The sequence below is a fragment of the Seriola lalandi genome, unplaced genomic scaffold (genome assembly GCF_002814215.2).
Source record: "Seriola lalandi dorsalis isolate HSWRI2012SDOR001 ecotype SW California unplaced genomic scaffold, Sedor1 jcf7180002054983, whole genome shotgun sequence".
Taxonomy (NCBI): domain Eukaryota; kingdom Metazoa; phylum Chordata; class Actinopteri; order Carangiformes; family Carangidae; genus Seriola; species Seriola lalandi.
The window spans coordinates 1320492-1341079 of NW_019525532.1; the positions used below are offsets into that span (position 1 = coordinate 1320492).

At 41.2% G+C, this 20588-nt stretch overlaps 2 protein-coding genes across 2 annotated transcripts in view; one reads left to right on the plus strand and one right to left on the minus strand.

The window, feature by feature from the left end:
- Positions 1–19285, plus strand: part of actn3b (actinin alpha 3b) — a 35346-nt gene extending 16061 nt beyond the window's left edge. Inside the window, exons 2-21 of the mRNA XM_023396805.2 lie at positions 4364–4478; positions 4952–5071; positions 6071–6157; positions 7886–7973; positions 8300–8378; positions 9006–9087; positions 9643–9728; positions 9984–10076; positions 10717–10947; positions 11510–11657; positions 12200–12350; positions 13308–13416; positions 13654–13794; positions 14524–14706; positions 15472–15606; positions 16106–16285; positions 16377–16523; positions 16785–16850; positions 17112–17270; positions 17731–19285. Of these exons, the coding sequence (XP_023252573.1) occupies positions 4364–4478; positions 4952–5071; positions 6071–6157; positions 7886–7973; positions 8300–8378; positions 9006–9087; positions 9643–9728; positions 9984–10076; positions 10717–10947; positions 11510–11657; positions 12200–12350; positions 13308–13416; positions 13654–13794; positions 14524–14706; positions 15472–15606; positions 16106–16285; positions 16377–16523; positions 16785–16850; positions 17112–17270; positions 17731–17889 (2559 nt within the window). The 3' untranslated portion in view covers positions 17890–19285. The remainder of the gene's footprint in view (positions 1–4363; positions 4479–4951; positions 5072–6070; positions 6158–7885; positions 7974–8299; positions 8379–9005; positions 9088–9642; positions 9729–9983; positions 10077–10716; positions 10948–11509; positions 11658–12199; positions 12351–13307; positions 13417–13653; positions 13795–14523; positions 14707–15471; positions 15607–16105; positions 16286–16376; positions 16524–16784; positions 16851–17111; positions 17271–17730) is intronic.
- Positions 16600–20582, minus strand: LOC147817254 (serine/threonine-protein kinase D1-like). The gene is made up of 3 exons (XM_087171249.1): positions 20539–20582; positions 20105–20190; positions 16600–19738 (listed from the first exon to the last, which is right to left on the minus strand). The coding sequence occupies exons 1-3, from the start codon at positions 20576–20578 to the stop codon at positions 19601–19603; spliced, it is 264 nt and encodes an 87-aa protein (XP_087027375.1). The 5' UTR covers positions 20579–20582; the 3' UTR covers positions 16600–19600.
- Positions 20583–20588: the final 6 nt, after the last annotated feature.

Here is a 20588-nt window from a genome sequence, read left to right on the forward strand (position 1 = left end):
AACCCATTTTTTGAATACTTGAAAATACTACAAATTATTTGAGAAAAAATAAATTTTTGGGCATGTCCTTTGTACATAAGCAGTTTTTTTGACCTTAAGATATTAGTGTCTACTCTACAAACTACATCAGGGCTTTGCTGAGATGAAATATGAAGTGCAGATATTGACCAGGTCTGTTCAGAGATGTATCTTGCCCATGTCTTCCCCTCTGAGGCCGATAGCAGTAACTCCAGGCAATGCTGTGGTTGCATCAGCTCTTTGATGGACAGCCGAGTTAGCTGACATTATTAAGAGCTCTGAGCCAGTTCAAATGGTGTCTGTGTGTGTGTGTGTGCGTGTGTGTGTGCGTAGGAGCATGTGTGTATGTGCATGTCAGCTGTATTGAGGGTCAGGAGCCCTGATTCCCCCTGGGAGGGCGTAGTTATGACAGGCATTCAGCTGGGCTACCGTGACCTCATTTTACAAGAAGGACCTGTAAAGAGGCCCAGGCCAAGCTGAGCCAGGCCAGACCGACAGGTGTGGACAGACAGAGGAGAGAGGAGAGGAGGGAGGAGGGGTGATGCCAGGATGGGGGGTGACTTCATGCCAGTGGACTCTGTAGACCACAACAGGCATTAAAACAAACCCAGGGGTTGAGATAATAAAGCATTACAGATGCAGGGGAGTAGAAATAATACCGTTTGACTGCTATCACAGGTATGGCAGATAATTGTGTTTTTTATACTGCTGCGCTCCGTTAATGACTTTGCATTTAATGAATTTGGGATTACATTTGTATCTCCAACTTTATTAGGTTAAGTGAATCCTTGATTTCAATTACCACAAGTTTAGTTTCTAAGAGCTCTCCTTTGATGTAGGCGAGGCTTCACCCCTCATGTTTCACACACTTTCTCGAGTTCATTATTTTATATCTCGTCATTTATTTGAATCCATTCCTTCCTCCCCTTCTTATCCCCCTCCTCTTCTTTCTCTCCGTCTTGGACGCTTACGGTTCACCTCAGGAATCCTGCCTTCTCAGCTGTCCGGTGGTGTCCCATAGCAACCCGATTTAGCCTCTACTGCCTCTTACTCCTCCTTCTTCTTGCCCTCTTCCACCCTCCCTCCACTTTTCAGTCTTCCCTCCTCCTCTTCCTTCACCTCTACCTAATTTAGCCCCCTCCCTCCTCCTCCGTGCTCCTTCGGCCCTCTACCTCCTCCTTCACACACCTTCTTGTTTCCTCTCTGACTTGGCCCGGTGGCCTGTGTGTGCTGGATTAGGAGTCTGTCTAAATTTGGTCATGCATGGCAAAGGAGACAAGCACCTGCTGGGACCCCGTTTGGTTGGACAGGCGGCCTCTTCTTCTCTCCAGACCCGTACATCAAATTACACTAGGGCCTGGGCATTCCTGTCACTCCTCTCACTTCTCACTTCGCTGCCTCTCTTTCCTCAAGTGTCTTTCTTTGGCCTTTAAATTCAGCTTGAATTCATAATGCTTCACAGGAAGGACAAGCTGCTTCTCTGTCCCAGTGTTTTGCAACTTTTAAGCAAATGTACAAAAGTCTCCAAAAAATGCAAGTCAGCATGTTTCCATTAATCACTAGCCAATGGGGAAACATTTGGACCCCTGACTTAAATTAAAATAGCAATTCTACAGTATAAAAGTACCCTTTTTATAAATAAAAGTCCCGCATTCACAATTTTACTTAAGTAAAAGTAAATTAAATAAAAAATGCACCAAGTATCACAAGTAAAAGCTGCTCTTCAAATGTTATTACAAAGAGGGAGAGATAAGATTACAAAATCAGAGGAGCACCTATGGCTGCTGTAATGGTACTATGCAAAAGTTTTAGGGACTAAAAGTAAAGTGAGGATGCTTTCAAAATAAATGGCATGAATAGTTTCAATTTATCAGCTAACTTCATACAAAGTGAAGGAAATGGGAAAAAAACACCCAATAGCAGCAGTTCTCCTCAGTAAACGTGCACAGTTTTTCAAGGCACTGGGCGGGTAGGTTGTTGCAAATATCTTGAAGAATTTACCACAGTCTGTGTCTCCTCATGCGATCCCAGACTGGCTCCATGATGTTAAGATCAAGGCTCTGCAGAGGTCAGACCATCTGTTGCAGGACTCTTCTTGTCTCTGAGGGTAGTTCTTTACGAGAACAGGATGTATGTTTGTGGTTGTTGTCACGCTGCAGAATGAATTTGGGATCAATCAGACGCCTCCCTCTGCCTCCAAACATCATCATTAAAATTAAGATTTAAAGTGCCTAAGACTTTTGTACAGTTCTGTACATCACAACATTTATTTGCACATACTGTGCTAAAAAGCTCAGGTTCATATCGGAGAAGGAGAAAAGCACAAAATCAGCAGAACTGAGAAACTAGATGATGTTGGGTGTTTCTGCTTGAATAATACCTTTTGATGATTCAGTGATTATCAAAGTAGTTTTCTAATTGATTTTCTGCCAAAAAACTACGAATGGATTAATTGAGTTAATGTTTTTTCTAATGTCAAGTGCAAAAATCTTTTCCTATTTCTATACTCTCTTTCTTCTCTCACACTCTTTTCACTCTTTCCACCCATGTAGATCTACAGTCACACTCAGGAACAGACGTAGAAGCACACATAGCTATTAACATACACCCACATACTGTTCATGGACATGTGCATTTTCATTTCTAGCTTTGTTTACACTGCTGTAATGTAAAATGTATGCTCTCACCTACGGAGCACAAACCCTCTTTCAGTGCTAATTTATACATCTTTCTCTCTCTCTCTCTGTCACTGCTCAGTCTCTCTCTCCTCACTCCGCCCACACTATCATCTGTAGTTAGTTATTCAGCTCATGTACTTATTCTGCTTCTACACCCACACATGCTCCAAACCCTGGCAAAGTTTTGGCTCTACAGTAGTAGCCCTAAAACACACACACACACACCCACACACACACATACACACGCGCACACACACACACACACTCTCTTGAGGATCAACACACACCTCCCATATCCACATTTGAAGCTAAACACCATGAAAGCCTCTCAAAATGCCATTCAGCGATTGATTGAATGGTCTGATGGAACCAATTGAATTGTCCCCGACGTGCATGACTGACGCCATTAGGCAATTTTCCAGACAGACGAAAAGCAAGCACTCAGTGGCTGAGAGCCATTTACATCACTGTCTGCTTTCTGCCCATTACGCACAGCGCCCTCACCTAATGAACAGTTTGGTTTCTAAAATGAGATCTCTGGCTTTTCAAAGATGCAGCACCTACTCTTACAAAATGCTCGACACAACACTGAGGGGCCAAACATGGGACTTTACCGCAGGTACCTTCCTGGACTCATTACACAAATAGACTCACAACTGATAAGGAGAATAACCAACTCCAGACAGTAAATGATTTTCAAGTGAACACATTACGGCGGCAACAAATACTTATTTTTCCTATCGCTAAGTCTGTTCATTCTATTATTGGATGAACTAGCTGATAAGTTTTCATAATGTCGGAATATAATGAAAAATGACAGTCAAAATTTCCCAGATCCCAAGTTAAAATCCTCAAGTATCATATTTTGTCCAACCAACAGTCCATAACCCAGAAGATATTCAATTTACAATGACATGAAATGGAGAAAAGCATCAAATCATTTGCCATTTTGCTCGATGAATGACAAACAATTACAAACAATTAATTGTCAACCATTTTTATGTGACTCATCTATTGTGGGCAGACTATACCAAAGTGCCAAGGTGTGTGCAATTTAATACACACGGATTTGCATGAGTATCTCTTTATAGTACTGGTGAAGATGCTTGGAACATATGATTGGTAATTAATTTGCATTTCTTGTTCTTGTATTAATTGCTCAACACTACAAACTCTACACTGAATACTTTGTGAATGTGACAGTCCAGGCTACAGCTGATGAGGAGAATATGTGTTGTACTGTTAAAACAAAAAGACATTTGTAATGTTATAGTCTTTTTTTTATTATAGAATGATTTTCCAAAAGTACAATGAATAAACTAAATTAAATGATAATCTAAACCAGCAGTCAGTTTGACCTTGTTCAGGACTGTTGAATCAACAGTGGCTGTCAGACTGACATAAATGTCATAGTGAGTATGTGCGCTCCCACCGTCAGCAGCCACAGTTATAACAAGGTCACAAATGGAAGTGGACAGTTCAGGCCTTGCTAAGCAGTTTTGACCCCGCTCTCAAAAAGGGAAGCATTGAGCTGTGTATACATTATGTGTGTGTATGTGTGTGTGTAGCAGGTAAAGTTGTGGTGCTTCCTGTCAGTTACTGTGAGTGTATTTGTCACACAGTCAAACAGGTGACAGTGTAACCCCTCTTCATCTTGTCTCTCTCAGACCTTCACAGCTTGGTGCAACTCCCACTTGAGGAAGGCTGGGACACAGATTGAGAACATTGAAGAGGATTTCAGAAATGGCCTCAAACTCATGCTGCTGCTGGAGGTCATTTCAGGTGGATCTCATCAACACACACACACACACACACACACACGCATACATGTTTGTTTGCTAATTGAACTATTGTTGACGATATACTGTTATCATCCTGTTTTCTCAATTGCGTAAGACATAATGATACATGAAGTGTCTTTTTTTCATATTTTATTACTTATTCATCTTGTATTCATTTTACCCATAATTCTTGTCAGTTATGATAACAATTTACTCACTAGCATAATTTCAGAGGTACAGGGTGAGGGTGACACCACTGTCCAAAACTCGTGATACTATTTGATGGTGAAAATATAAATTAGTACAAACTCACTCGTGAAATGCTGTTAATCTGGAAACCTTAGTTTAACCAGTACACTGTAAACGTACTGAAGGACAAAAACCCTGATGGAAATGTAAATATGAAGGCTTTGAATAATGACTGTCCTGTTTATCTTCTTTTGAATTGATTATTAAAGTTTTTTTGCCTTTTAGGCGAGAGGCTGCCCAAACCCGACAAAGGCAAGATGCGTTTCCACAAGATCGCCAACGTGAACAAAGCCCTGGACTTCATCTGCAGCAAGGGGGTCAAGCTGGTGTCTATTGGTGCTGAGGGTGAGTCCTGTCCTTCCTGACATTATTTTCCTCCCTCTGCTACCCCTGTTCTTCTCCTTTTAATTAATATAACAACGTCACATAGTATTTGCTTTTCTTGGACCTATTTTTGAGCACCAGATGGCTGGTGAAGTTTACAGCGTCAGGAGAATTCAGATGAGCTGGCAGTGACAGGAAAGTAAACGACAGTTCATCCAACTGGGAACAAAGATGGGGAATTGGCTGCAATACACAAGTGTTTCTGATTTATTCTAAAATATTTTAATTTACTTGTAAGTAAGTAACAATACATGTTGGAAGCTCTCCTTTATCAAATGACTGTATAAAATCTGTTGACTTTCTGGAAACTGTGTCCTTGATAGAATAAGAACACGCTCTAAAGGCTGATATTAGCTTTTAAAACATTTATTACTGAAGAGAATTAGATGTTTTTACAGGGAAATGAAGGACATGTTAAAGTTAGACGATGGATACCTTAGCTTACGAGAACTGTAAATATAAAAACGTTATTGTAAAAAACAACAATAATGATAGTAAATGCTCTATGCTGTTGTTTAAATCATGTTTTCATGTGCAGATTTTGTGTGATAACCATCTGAATCAGTTTGACTCTGAGGTTAAACTGACTAAACGCTCAGCGGGGCGAAAAGTGTTCAGACTGAGAGTTCATGAAAACATGCTGCGAGGCTTGCTTGTGCAACATTCACATCGCAGCACTTCAAAAGCAGTTAGTGGATTTTTGTGAGGCTTCAATTTTCTGCACTTTAATTGCAGTCAAGATTTCTTCTGAGCCTTCAGGCTGCGTGAAATTCAATTTGTCTCAACAGCAATACCTTCTAACAGCATATAATTAAACTTCTAACCTTGGAGAGAGCCATGAGTGAAAGGTCTGATTTTAGTCTTTGTTTAGTCTTTTTTGCCATGATTAATAATGTCTCTGTCTGGGTGCATGTGTGTGTGTGTGTGTGTGTGTGTGTGTGTGTGTGTGTGTTTTTGCAGAAATTGTTGACGGTAACGTGAAGATGACCCTTGGTATGATCTGGACCATCATCCTGCGTTTCGCCATCCAGGACATCTCTGTGGAAGGTGTGTGTTTACATAAACTAACGCTAACTTTTATGAGTCTATTCATTTCGCATTAAAAACAACTTCAGCGCGTTACATGCAGCATATTTTTTGTGTTGTATGGTTAAGGAAATAGCCCAGCACCTAAGCCGAGGGGAAACCTTAACTTATCATTTTGTCCTTTGGTTTTTGTACAGAATTATAGAGGTGCTGGGAGGTGGATTATGTGAGTTTCAGGGTATCTGCAGGTCTAGAAAAGTCTTTAAAATCATTCAATTCAGGTTTCCCAAAAAGCTTTGCCTGCTGATGGCAGTAATTTTATTTATATAATGTTTTTATGTCCGATTGCAGTCTGTCAGGAGGACCTAGATATATATAAACTTAAAGCAGGATTGTTTACAGCGGATTGTGCTGCAACAGGCTGTTTAATCCTTTATTTGTGGAGTTCGAGTTGGCACCATCAGACCTGTAGCAAATACTGTCATTACTGTGAGCTACAGTAGCTACAAAGCTCATTGTCTCAGAATGAGTGTCGATTGAAACAGGTATTAAATTGTGTTCTATGTGGTATTAAAAAGGTCTTAAAAAGACTTCAATTTAATTTGGTGATTTATGCTAAGCTAAGCTAACTGGCTGCTGGTTGTTCATATTTTAACAGATAAGAGGGCGGTATCAGATTTAGTCTACACGAGATTGAGAGCATTCGTAGCATTTTTGATTATTACTGAAGGCAGTTTTTGATACACACCACTGAGGCCAACTATCATTCCCGTGTCTGTCATATGAGCACAACACACACGCCCAGTTTCTCTATGTTGTGTCAGTCAGAATTTCACACACTAACGCGGGGAAAAAAATCAATTTTTCACTTGAGATTTTTTTACACTCAGAAACGTACACTGAAAACTTCTTATGTCTTGAAGTAGCGTAACAGTCAAGAAATTTTAATACTTCAGGGACCAACATCACAAAAAACACAGAATGCTTGGTGCACAAAAACACATTCATATTGTACACACTCGGCTTATTTACACGTAGAGTTTCATACATCAGTCACATGTTTGAACAGCATTTCAGGTCAGAGAGGTCTGCATGCCCTCAGAGTTTACTGATGTTTATTTACTGCTCTGTGTGATTTACTGTACACTTGTGTGCAGTAAATCACATTATTTTCTTTTAAATTTCCCAGAACTTCCCTGAAGGTCAATTCAAAATAAATCCTTGTTTATAAAGATCTAACACCTTGTTTACCGTCCTTCCTCATGCCTCCGACCCTCACCTTCAAGTCGTCTTCTTTCACTCACTTTTTATTGCTCCTGCTCTTCAATATCTTCTGTTGTGGTATACACTGACTCCCTTTGCCACCAACCCCCTCCTAACCTGTCATAATGCATCATTCCAAGGAAAGTATCTATAAACCACCAGCTGCACTAGCTTGACATTGAAAAATAAAGGTTGCTTATTGTAAGCAGAAAAAAACCTAACTTCCTTTAACCATTTTCCATCTCTTAAGATTTCTGTACATCATATATCCACTTTTCACCCTTTAACTTGCCTGCTTCTTCCTCTGATGCATCTTCGTTCATTAGTCAAACCTGTCACTATCTCTTTCATCCTGCTGCTCCCCCTCATAGTCTTCCTCTACTTGCCATGATTCAAAAAGACGACTTCTCTTCCCTGTTTAAGAACAGGGTTTGAATAAAATGTCTTTCTAAAACGCTCACCATCTCCCTCCCTTACTCTTTGCAGAGACCTCTGCTAAGGAGGGTCTGCTGCTGTGGTGCCAGAGGAAGACTGCCCCCTACAGGAACGTCAACGTGCAGAACTTCCACATCAGGTGGGTCTACAACACCGAACTGTGGCATCACCAGGGAACTGCAGCCATTTATCTTTTTGTTTTAACAAGTTTTTTTCCTCTCTTTTTAAAATCTGTTTCCGCCTCTGTGTTAACTTTTGGATAATTCCTACCGCCCTCCTCTTTTCTCCTTAGTTTATTATCTACCTTTTTTGCTTTTCCTTGTTTTTATTCATCTTCATCCTTTTGTTTCATGCTTCTTCTCTGGAACTTCCTCTTCTCTTTCTTTACCTTCTTTCCTGGTGTTTCTCACACTTTTTATTCACGTTTGCTGTCTCTGTCCTCCTCCTCCTCCTCTCGTGGCTCAGTTGGAAGGATGGCCTGGCTCTGTGCGCCCTCATCCACAGACACAGACCTGACCTCATTGACTACTCCAAACTGAGAAAGGTGCCCTGTCCTGCCTTCTTCTTTTCCTGTGTTGATCTAGTTTCTATCTTCGATCTGTTCATTGCTCTTTCGTCTTTAATTTCAATACTGTGTTTCGTGCTCTTAACTGTATCTCTGCAAGATATGCAGTCTAGTATTTTGCAGCACTTAATGTCGCAATATCAAATCTTTTGTAGATATGAAACACAACTTTAAATATGGTGGTTCATATCTGCAGTATTAATAATGTAAGAAATATATAATTCTATTGTTGAACCCATATTGAGTTTTTTTTTTAATTAGATGTCAATACCAGTTGGGAATTTACAAAAATTTTACAAAAAGGAAAGCATTTGTTTTGTCCAGAATTGTGTTCCTTTTCTGTGTGGATGAATAGCAAAGATGACAGCGGCCATGTAAAATCTTTTTGACGTATTGGATTGAAAACAACGGAACAAACAACAACAGCGCTTATTGTTTGGCTGCCAAAAATCTTTTAAGATTGAAATGTTGCTTTGTTAAATCTCTCTGGAGCTGTCAGTTCAGTTTGTGAATCTCAGCTTCCTTCCTCTCGGTGCGGATGGTGACATTAGCTGTTGTTGTGATTCTTGTGTGGCCGTGTTTGACGGTACCTGTGTGTGTCTGTAGGATGACCCCATCGGTAACCTGAACACTGCCTTCGAGGTGGCTGAGAAGTTCCTGGACATCCCCAAGATGCTTGACGCTGAAGGTGAGGCTGAAACAAAATCCTGAAACAACAATCAGACTGAGAAAACCACTGGAGGGACTTGATCCTGTGGTATTAGCACTGACACACACTGACAACCTCCACTGCAGCACAGTACATGATAGCAGATGGTACAAGGACGAGGGATCCTTCTTACTTGGAACTTATCTGCATAAACAAATCAATGCATATTAAATCACTTTAAAAGCATCTATTGAAGCACTGATGCTCTGACCTCAGAGATATTTTATAGGTAAATCTCCTAAGATGATTCATAAAAACAACAGTAAATCATAATCTTCTTTATTTTACGCTATGTGTCATTCCATATTTATATTCTTATATTAAAAAACAAACAGATTTTAAATCATTGTATTTTTTACTTATACTTTTTTAAAAGCTAAACTAACAAAAGTACAGTGAGGTCCTGACCTGAGACCACTCCACTGTACATAATAAGATATAATTAGGTATAATGATGTTTGAGTTTATTAGGGATGGCCATTCAAAAGCTTCTTATAATATTTTGATATTATCCTTGATATTTTTCTCCCTCAGATATTGTGAACACACCCAAACCTGATGAGAAGGCCATCATGACCTACGTGTCCTGCTTCTACCATGCCTTCGCCGGTGCTGAGCAGGTCAGAGAGTATTTTTATTTTTTTTTATTTCTTACACTAATATTTCTAGTGTCTAATATTTTAATCCCACTGTGGGGTATTTTGAACCTGTTGCTTTGAGTTTAATCTTTTATGTTGACATGCAATCCCTTTCTAATCGACGATACAAGAGCAGTCTTAATGAATAAATGTGAGAAATATTTGAATTTTCTTTTCTTTTCTATTCTGCATTGTAAATTTTATATTAAATGTTGCTACCCTCTCTCTCTCTCTCAGGCTGAGACAGCTGCCAACCGTATCTGCAAGGTGCTGGCCGTCAACCAGGAGAATGAGAAACTGATGGAGGAGTACGAGAAGCTGGCCAGCGAGGTGAGAAACAGCTGCAACCAAATACTCCCACTCTCAGTCTGTGCTGCACATCCTCCTCTGCAACAACACTTTAATGTTCCCTCAGGTTAAACTCACAGCTTCTCTCTAAACTTTCTGATCCTCCTACTAACTTTACACGACACGGCTCTACAATCACTGCAGGCAAATCAATAGTGTGATGATGAGTGAAAGACCAAAGTGTCACAGTAACAGAAACGTTAAAAGAGCAGCCGAGAGCAATATACATACACAGTATACAGTCTTACTTATAGCCAAAGAACACAAAGTGTTAAATTTTATGATGGTGTGATATCAGAAAAACATGTTTGTGAAGCAGTTTTTTTGATTTCTCGATTTGTAAGTAACTGAAACATTTCAACGATCAGTTATCAACATTTGTTCATTTTCCTTTCCTAGACTGAATCATTTCTGCACCTCTAGAAAGATCAATGTCAACAGCCAACTGACACAGAGAAAATGTTGTAATCCTTGTGTAATTTTGAAAATACTAAATATAGAGTGATAGTAAGAGGACAGTAGGGTTTAAGAAAAATCCTCTATACAGGTTATAAAGACAAGAACAAACCAAACTCTCTGAATAATCATTTGAATAATCTTCACATCTCTCCGGCATCTCCAGCTGCTGGAATGGATCCGCCGCACCATCCCCTGGCTGGAGAACCGCGCAGCGGAGCAGACCATGCGCGCCATGCAGCAGAAGCTGGAGGATTTCCGTGACTACCGTCGCATCCACAAGCCACCCCGCGTGCAGGAGAAATGCCAGCTGGAGATCAACTTCAACACCCTGCAGACCAAGCTGAGGCTCAGCAACAGGCCCGCCTTCATGCCCTCCGAGGGCAAGATGGTGTCGGTGAGCAGGACAGATTTTTAGCTTAGTGTCATTGTTGCTGCACAACGTCATTGTGGATTTACAGGCTTCCACATCAGTGGAGGGGTTACTTCCTCTTTTGTTTTCCATCCCTTAAAGCTTGTAAAAGCCTTTCAAAACCCCCACGCTGTCATCCGACAAAAGTAAGGCTGTTCTCTTAGTTCCTGAAAAGTTGACATCACAGAGACACAAAGTCTTCACCCAACAACAGAAATTCAAAGTCATCAAATAGGAAAAAGCTAGAAAGACTGACAGAAAGAAAAGTGTTAGATAGTTCACTTTTAATTCAGCTGAGATGCAAATAGAAGCATGATTTGATTTGGCTCATAATAGAATAATCTTTTCTAATTTCCCAGTGATTTACATACATATGAAAAAGTTCTAAAGGCATACATTTTTATTAATCACATTCTGAAAAGATACTACTTCAAGTCAGTGAGTCAACCTCCAAATCATTAATTCCCTCTAACAGGTGCCAAAAACTGGTAAAAATTCTTCCTCTCAGTAAATCAGAGTGGTGATAAAACCTGTCCGTCTCCTCCAGGATATTGCCAACGCCTGGAAGGGTCTGGAGCAGGTGGAGAAGGGCTACGAGGAGTGGCTGCTGACCGAGATCCGTCGTCTGGAGAGACTTGACCACCTGGCTGAGAAGTTCAAGCAGAAGTGCTCCATGCATGAGTCGTGGACTGGAGGTAAGAACAAAATAAAATCATGAAAGAAGAAACTCTCAGGATGTTTGGCTCTTTCTGTTTGGAGCTTTCCGATTCATAATGGCTCTTATTTCTCTATTTGCCAAACAAATGCAAGTCAGATGGACAGGAGACTTTAATTAAAAGTAGACAAGTGAGACCAAAAGTAGTTTCCTGTCTGCCCATATCTTCCTGCTGTCACCCTAAATAGTATTCTAGTGAATTTTGACCTTTTGTAGCTTCTTCCTCTCATATCACCTCCATTTTTTGAGTCTTGGGTCACTCTACACTGTCTAATAAGGCAAACATGTCACAGGATGATCATAAAAACAGATAAAATCATGATAAATTACATGGTTCAAATGTTGTAGAGTTATAAAGTAATTTATGGGGATAATGAAATGCCTAGGTGAGTCAGAGAAACATGGTAACTGTAGTGGAGGGAGGAAGATGTGAGAGCTGTACAAATTTAAAAGCTCGTCACCTTTTCCCTATGAAGAGGAGCAATTTAAAATGTTGCCACTGCTAACATCTTCGTGTTTCAGGTAAGGAGGACCTGCTGTCCCAAAAGGACTATGAGTCAGCCTCTCTGATGGAGATCAGAGCCCTCATGAGGAAGCACGAGGCCTTCGAGAGCGACCTCGCCGCTCACCAGGACAGAGTGGAGCAGATCGCTGCCATCGCCCAGGAGCTGAAGTAAGACGTAGGGGCGAGGGGAGGGAGGCTGGGAACTGTGCAAGTGTTTGAAAGTGATGTGTGCTGGGAGAAGTAGTGGGAAGAAGTAGTTCACATTTTGCGTTGGAGTTCAGTGTTCTTTGGGATTTTTATTCAGTATTTTATTGGTGGAAAAATAAAGTAGACATGTTGGGGGTGGGGGCTTTCTAATGATAAGGTTGTGGAGAGAAACAGGAAATAACTGCGATAGAGAGCAGGAGAAATGGGAGGGAACGAGAACGAGCGAGTTAATTTTAGGCAAAAGGGCTGATTTGGAAGCTGTAGGAGGTACAGGAGAAGAGGAGGAGGAGGAAGAGAGGGCCTGAAGTGCTTCAGGAGTCCTAATGGTCGGGATAGGAGAACAGTGAAGAACAAAAGATGCAACAGATGAGTGTAAAGCATATTAATGAGAGGGATAAAAAGATGAAAGGATGGTTCATGAAAGAGCAGAAACCTCTGATCTCACTATTTCCTTATTCCACACCACTCCTCTGCGCTTTTTTCACAGATAGTTTTGAGATGATCTCTTTGATGCTACATACAGTATAATATGAGCTGTTCAGCACCCTGATACTGAATATGAATGCATGCCACCCATAATTTATCACCACTTTAAAAACATATGTCCTCAAAAGCAAAATGTTCTCAATTGCAAGAAAGAGTAAAAATCGAGTGTGTAATGGCATTAACTATTCTAATGTGGTGTGATTACAGATATTTGTAAAAAATAAATATGAGTAACTTCAGGCATAACAGCGGTAAACCTCCCGAACTTTGACATTTTCACTTTTATTTAAAAATCTGTCCATGTCTCTCACATACAGTTTCAACTCCTGTCGGACAGGAACTTAATCATTATGAATATAAATTAGATGGAAATCTGATTGACAGTCTGTCATAAATCACCAACGGTGTTTTTTACTGTCCCGTCTCCTCCAGTGAGCTGGACTACCATGATGCTGCCACAGTCAACGCCCGCTGCCAGGGCATCTGTGACCAGTGGGACAACCTGGGCACCCTCACCCAGAAGAGGAGGGACTCACTGGAGGTAAAACACAAACACTCACAGCTTTGTATATTCAGTTTTTGGGTTGTAAAACTCCACTTAATTATTCACATAACATTTTTTCAGAAATTAGTAGAGTTAGATTTGAAAGAAAGAAATCTATCCAAATCATTTAGTGAGAAGAAATGCCCAGGTGACCACAAACTACAGTCTAAATAACACATTTTGCAACTGCCCACACCTTCGCTTATGAGTGTGTTTGTGTTACTGTGTCTGTAGCGTGTGGAGAAGCTCTGGGAGACTATTGACCAGCTGTATCTGGAGTTTGCCAAGAGGGCGGCACCCTTCAACAACTGGATGGACGGAGCCATGGAGGACCTGCAGGACATGTTCATTGTCCACAGCATTGAGGAGATCCAGGTACATCCAGCACCATGCATACATGAACACACACACACACACACACACACACACACACACACTACATTTGAATATATGTAGTTTTTATCTTTCATTTGTAATTACTGTGCTGTCAGTTCTGTTCAGGTTTAGATATTCAGTTTTTATCCATAGAAAATAATTCAAGTCTGAGGTCTGCTTTTCTCTAATTGACACAGGACCTTGAACCTGCTGCACTAAATCTGAATTGCCTTGAAAAGCATAAAAAGTTTAAAACACTAGTTCACATTTACACCGACAGGAATCTATTAATACTGGTAATTGAAACAAAATAACAGGTAGCAATACATCAGTGTTCCCGACTGGCAGATTATTAATTTGATGTGTCAGTCCCCAACAGACAAGGGTCAGAAAGTTCAGGCATTTGACACGTGATAGTCGGCTGCAGTTCAAGATTAAATTCATGAGCTAACTTCTGACTCGGGGAAATAATGTTTCCATTTTGTACAGTTGCACATAAATGGACTATTCCCAGTCAATTTGAAAGAAAAAAAGAAATACTATATAATGCAAAATATAAATGTTGCATGAGGACACACAAATCCTGTATGAAAACGCTGATCAAAGCAGACTTAGAGAATATTTTACTGTCCTCCATGGGATAAATAACAGCACAAGAAACTGGAAATTAAAATAGTGCATCTTCATTGTCTAACCGTTTATTTTCCTCTCCTCTGATCTCCCGCACAGAGTCTGATCACCGCTCACGACCAGTTCAAGGCCACTCTGCCTGAGGCCGACAAGGAGCGCATGGCCACCATGGGCATCCATAGTGAGATCCTGAAGATCGCTCAGACCTACGGCATCAAGCTGTCCGGAATCAACCCCTACACCAACCTCAGCCCCCAGGACATCAGCAATAAATGGGACGCTGTGAGTCGAATCGGACACAACCAAGAATCATTATGTGGTATTCACAGTCAAGGAGCAACAATGGGAAATAACAAATTAATAATTGCAGAGGATAATTTATCCAAGACTAAGCCCTTCGAACTTGCTTTTATTCCTGGTTTGTGTACATTGACGTTATGTGAACAGGAAATGTCAAGCTAACTTACTCTGTGCGTTGTATTTGGTCATCTGGCTAATAATAAGTACAGTACATACATAGCGACAAGTCAGAAATAGTACAGTACATTTAGGTTATAGCGACACTGAATACTGCTGGCTGCGAGCCCTCAGGGGAAATCAAAATAGCTGCAGAGCACAACCTGTCAGTGCAGCTGCAGTTTGACACACATCAGAAAATCATGTCATAACCAGTTGGTTCATTACTCAACAAGCTTGACTGGGAAAAAAGGACACATAATCTGAAAACATCACTAAATTTCTATGGCTTCTATGTTTACTATATTTTACTGAAAGAAAAGACTTGATTTGCACAGTCTGGTGATGATATTAAACTATCAATCGCATATAACTTGTTGCTAGAATATCTTTTGACGTTGTAAATGGTTTTAATTGAGTCTTAAGAGCTGCACTAGGAGGACAAGAAGCACATTTATCAAAACCTTTAGTAGCTTGGTTACACAGTAGTTGCATGTTTTTAGTACTAAAGGGCTGTCATTTACATTTTCACCTGTGCTTAACTCTGGTGAAGATTTTTATTATACTATTTAACGTGTTTGTGTTTTGCAGGTGAAGCACCTTGTGCCCCTCAGAGACCAAATGCTCCAGGAGGAGGTGGCCAGACAGCAGGCCAACGAGAGACTGAGGCGCCAGTTTGCTGCCCAGGCCAACATCATCGGACCCTGGATCCAAACCAAGATGGAGGTACGGTGTTTCCGTTTCCAGTTTTACCTCATGTTAGGTGATGATGTCAGATTCGACATGAAGGAATCGCTGCAGTTGCCAAAATACTATAAAAGGCACTTGAATATTTATTTGGGATATTGGTGCATATAGAATACTGACAACTTTTGTAGCTTTATTATAAGATGACAATTTGATTCTAGTGGTGAAACACTGTTGAGCATGGAAAACAGGCATAAAAGGCACATCAATAGAATATAAACAGACAATACAACAAACAAAATAATAGAACAAAGCAACACAGTAAATACATGCTCCTATGAGTTTGTAACTGTCAAACAACTTAAAGTTAGTCTTGATGGGTCCTGTTATACAGGAGCAACAGGACTGCATGCAGGTACACACAGGTAAGGTGCTGCATCTAACTGCAGATATGAAAACATGTATTAAATAGCTGCATCTCAGGATTTGATTTCACTGACATATTCTCCTTCTGTTTCCTGTCTCTGCAAACCTGCAGGAGATCAGCCATGTGTCGGTGGACATCGCCGGCTCCCTGGAGGAACAGATGAACAGCCTGAAGCAGTACGAGCAGAACATCATCAACTACAAATCCAACATCGACAAGCTGGAGGGAGACCACCAGCTCAGCCAGGAGTCCCTCATCTTCGACAACAAGCACACCAACTACACCATGGAGGTACAGTACACTTCAACCATCTGACTGCACATTGTCCATCTTTTTTCTTGTTTAACGGGGGTGTTAATCTATTCTCCCTCCACCACTGCAGCACATCCGCGTGGGCTGGGAGCAGCTGCTCACCACCATCGCCAGAACCATCAACGAGGTGGAGAACCAGATCCTGACCCGCGACGCCAAGGGCATCAGCCAGGAACAGCTCAACGAGTTCAGAGCTTCCTTCAACCACTTCGACAGGGTGAGGTGTTCACTGACTTCAAGTTTGTGCTAGTGTCAGTAGAAAGGTACTGAAAGTAATAATAAGAAGCAACACATAAAGCACAGGAAAGCGCCTTTATTTTTTTAAACATCAAAATCAGTTTGACAGATGTGCACACGTCTTTTTAAAAGTGTCAGGATCACTAGGATCCTGACACTCGGTGTTGTAGCAGACGTGAGATCCTGCTGTATTATATCTATTTGTTCCATTAGTTAATCCAGATGTTTTTTTCCTTTGCAGAAGAGAAACGGCATGATGGACCCAGACGACTTCCGTGCCTGCCTCATCTCCATGGGTTACGATCTGGTTAGTGCAAAGTCTGAATTTACAAAACGAAAATGACTCTAATATCAACTTGACTTGTTTAGCTTGATATTAATTCAATTTTGTCTAAAGAAATTTTAAAAATGTATACACTGAGTGGATATGAAATAGTGAGAGGACAGAGTTTTACCTGGAGTCACTGATTAAAAATGATCAGATTTAAAGGTCACGTCCTTGATGGTACCAACTAACTTGTTTAAATTATATAGCAAAGATGTAATACACCCCCTCTCTCTCTGACAGGGTGAGGTGGAGTTTGCCCGTATCATGACCCTGGTGGACCCCAACAACACAGGCGTGGTGACCTTCCAGGCCTTCATCGACTTCATGACCCGCGAGACCGCTGAGACGGACACCGCAGAACAGGTCATGGCCTCCTTCAAGATTCTGGCCTCAGACAAGGTAAGTCGCCAAATACAGCGTCCCGTTAGCGTCACACCGAGGAATATCTAAGCTAATAATCAGACCCGACAACTTTCCAGCGGACATATAAACAGTAATTACATTTTTACAAACAAGATTTAGTTGGAGCAGAATTTGAAGACAATCATTGATAACATCATAATAACAACAATGAGAAAAATGCCACATTTCCCTTTAAATCTGGATTGATATCAGTTTCTCAGTTTCTGTTTTGGCTTGAGAGTGAAACACTGGTAACTTAATGATGAGCAGTTAAAATTTAAAGCACGTCCGTTGCAAAATTCAGCGTGTGTGGAAATGTCAGTTGAGAGAAGGCCCTCAGCTCCTGGCCAAGTCAACATTACTCACTGGTCTTATCTAATCCTCACTGATGCATCAGTGGGTTTGTGCTATGGGCCATTACGACTCTTCAACTTGTTGCCTCCATAAATCTCTCCAGAGTTACATCACAGTGGAGGAGCTGCGCAGGGAGCTGCCACCCGAGCAGGCCGAGTACTGCATCAGCCGCATGACCAGGTACATCGGAAGCGACAGCCCCCCCGGCGCCCTGGACTACATCTCCTTCTCCAGCGCCCTCTACGGAGAGAGCGACTTATAAACACAGCTGCTTCTCTTCACCTCCTCCTCTCATCCCTTCTTCCCAGCTCCCCCTATTTCTCCTGTTTGGAGAGAGCAATTTAAACCCTTCCACTGTCCTTCTATACGCTTTGTTCTTATCATCTTTTCCTCTTTCAAATCTTAACTTCCTCCCCCTTCACTCATCCTTCTCCCTGCTCTTTCCATCCCCCGTAAACACTGCCTAGAGAGGGTGAGAGTAGAAGACTCTGCTCAAATCTTAGAAACTTGTTTGGACTGTCCCTCATTTCTTTTCAAGTGCCTTTAAAAACCAGAAGTGAGGCGGGTATTGCACTGAACTTATGTAAGCAGCATACATATAACATACCTGCCTTCAGGAGATGTTCAACAGAAGGTGGTGATGAGGGAGAAAGAAGTTTTAAAAAATCTTACATTGAGCAAAGCCTCCTGCTCTCCGCCCTCTCTCTGAGATGACATATTTTTTTGTAGAAGGGTAATTAAAGAAGAAAACATGATAAAAAAGCTGGTTGGTCAGTTGGCTTGGTTGGTTGTGTATTTGTGCAGATGCATGCAATGTTGAAGTTTAGAAATGCAAATGTCTTTGTGAGTCTCCGACTCTTCCTTAATCTCACACAAACCCAAACCACATCGTCAGTAGCCTGTTAACATTTCAGTCAGCAGAGGAGCGAAGCGAGTCGAGTCAGGTGCTACAATGTTACAAAGCCAGTCGAACACTGAAAAATCTCACTCTGTAAAAACAAAACAAAAAAAAACCTCAGCACTGTGAAACCTGAACGATAGCAAAGATTAAATTTAACCTGGAGATCTTGAAACCCTTAAGAAGCTCAGAAACACACGGAGGATGAATGAGAGCATCTAAACCGAAGCGCTGAATATTAAAATGAAGACTGCAAACAGAGAGAGCAGCTCAAAGCAAAGCACTGTGGGTAAATGTAGACAAAAGAAAGGGCCATGGCCGGATGGGGACTCAAGAAGGAAGACAGAAAGGCAAACTGTTATGGCCAGAGAGAACGATCCCACACACCTCTCTCCTCTCTATCCACGCTCCGTGCACGACATTTAAAGTGACACGGAGGAGGGACACAGACAGAGAGAGGTGTCGCGCAGTGAGAGACAGGGCATCAGGAAAGTTGTGGAGTAAAGAAGAATCGATACTGTACGTGGGACCATGGCAGGCCTATGTCAGTGAGGAAGCTCATAGGGTTTTGGTCCCATTTTAAATGACAGGTCGGCCATGATAACCAGTGCGATTTGACTCGTGATGATTTTTTTCTTATCTGTGCTCCATTCTCCTCATCCTCAGCTCATTCATCACTGACGCCACAAAAACTCACTTTCACACAGTTCAAGTTTAAAAACTACAACTTGGAATAAAAAAGGAAAATTATATTACTAAACAGCAGTTGTTTGTGTTGTTTTTTCATTATGTTTACAACTAGATAAAGTCTGATCTGTGATTTTTTTTTCTCCTGCATACAAGATTCTTTCATTTATCTTTCTGTTCCCACTAAAAACACCTTAATTCTAATATTGGTGACCACAGAAAACTGGGATGTTTAACAACCTACAAATGCCAAGAAAACTATAATTGGTTCCCTGCTCTCCCACAAATTGAGGATTTCGAGCATGAAGCGTGTCTCATTTCTGGTTTTATCTACGCTGCACAGACTAAAAACTGTCCGACCTTTAAACCCTTGTGCTGTGGTCGCGTGTCAGCTGAGGTGGGAGGGGAAATTCAGGCCTCTCTCCTGGGCGTAGCGTATCCAGCGCTCCTCGTCCCCTTTGTGTGTCAGATACCTGCAGCCCATCCTCTGCTCGAACTCCCTGAGGTCGCACCACAGCTCGAAGTCCTGCAGGGGAGACACAGAGGATGAAGGACAGCTGACATGATGGAAATGTTCTCGAGTCAGCGTCACGTCTAAAATAAAATGTTTGAATCCTAAAAGATATTTAACACATAATTCTTTAAATTTGTTTTCAATTCAAATCAGTTTTTGTTCCCTAATTTTTCTTAATAATACTGGTGTACATTGAAATTGAAGTAATCCAATCTAAATATATTAGGAAAATTAAATTGTATTAAATGAATAGACTGATAACATACATGGCTTTTACAATGAACGATATCTTTGCCAACATCAGTGCGTTCAGTAAATGAAACCGGGATGTTAAAGTAATATAAAATGAATATGCCCTCAGTGTGTCATGTATATGACCTGCAGCCAGGTGTGTCCCAGAGCTTTGCCCACGCTGAACCTCCTCCTCACCGACACCTGCAGCAGGTTATTGATGAGACTCACCGCTGGGGAGAGAGAGAGAGCGAGCGAGAGAGAGAGAGAGAGAGAGAGAGAGAAAGAGAGAGAGAGAGAGAGAGACACACACACACACAGACAAAGAAGTTGTTTTAAAAGTGGTGCACTGGAGTCACCCAGTGGCCAACAGGAGAAAACAGGTGACCCTATATTTAAAACATGCAAAATATTTCAACCGGTTTGAATGATAAAGTCAAAACAAACATGGAGTGCAGGGTTTTTAATGTTTCACTCACTGTTAACATCTTAATAATGCAACGAGGAGCTGGAACATGCTGATCAATGGAAAGAAAATGAATGATAGGAGGTTAAAACATATGAATAAACAAAGTTGTTACCCTCCAGTGAGATGGAGGCCCAGGTTTGTCGCGGGTACATGAAGGCAGCG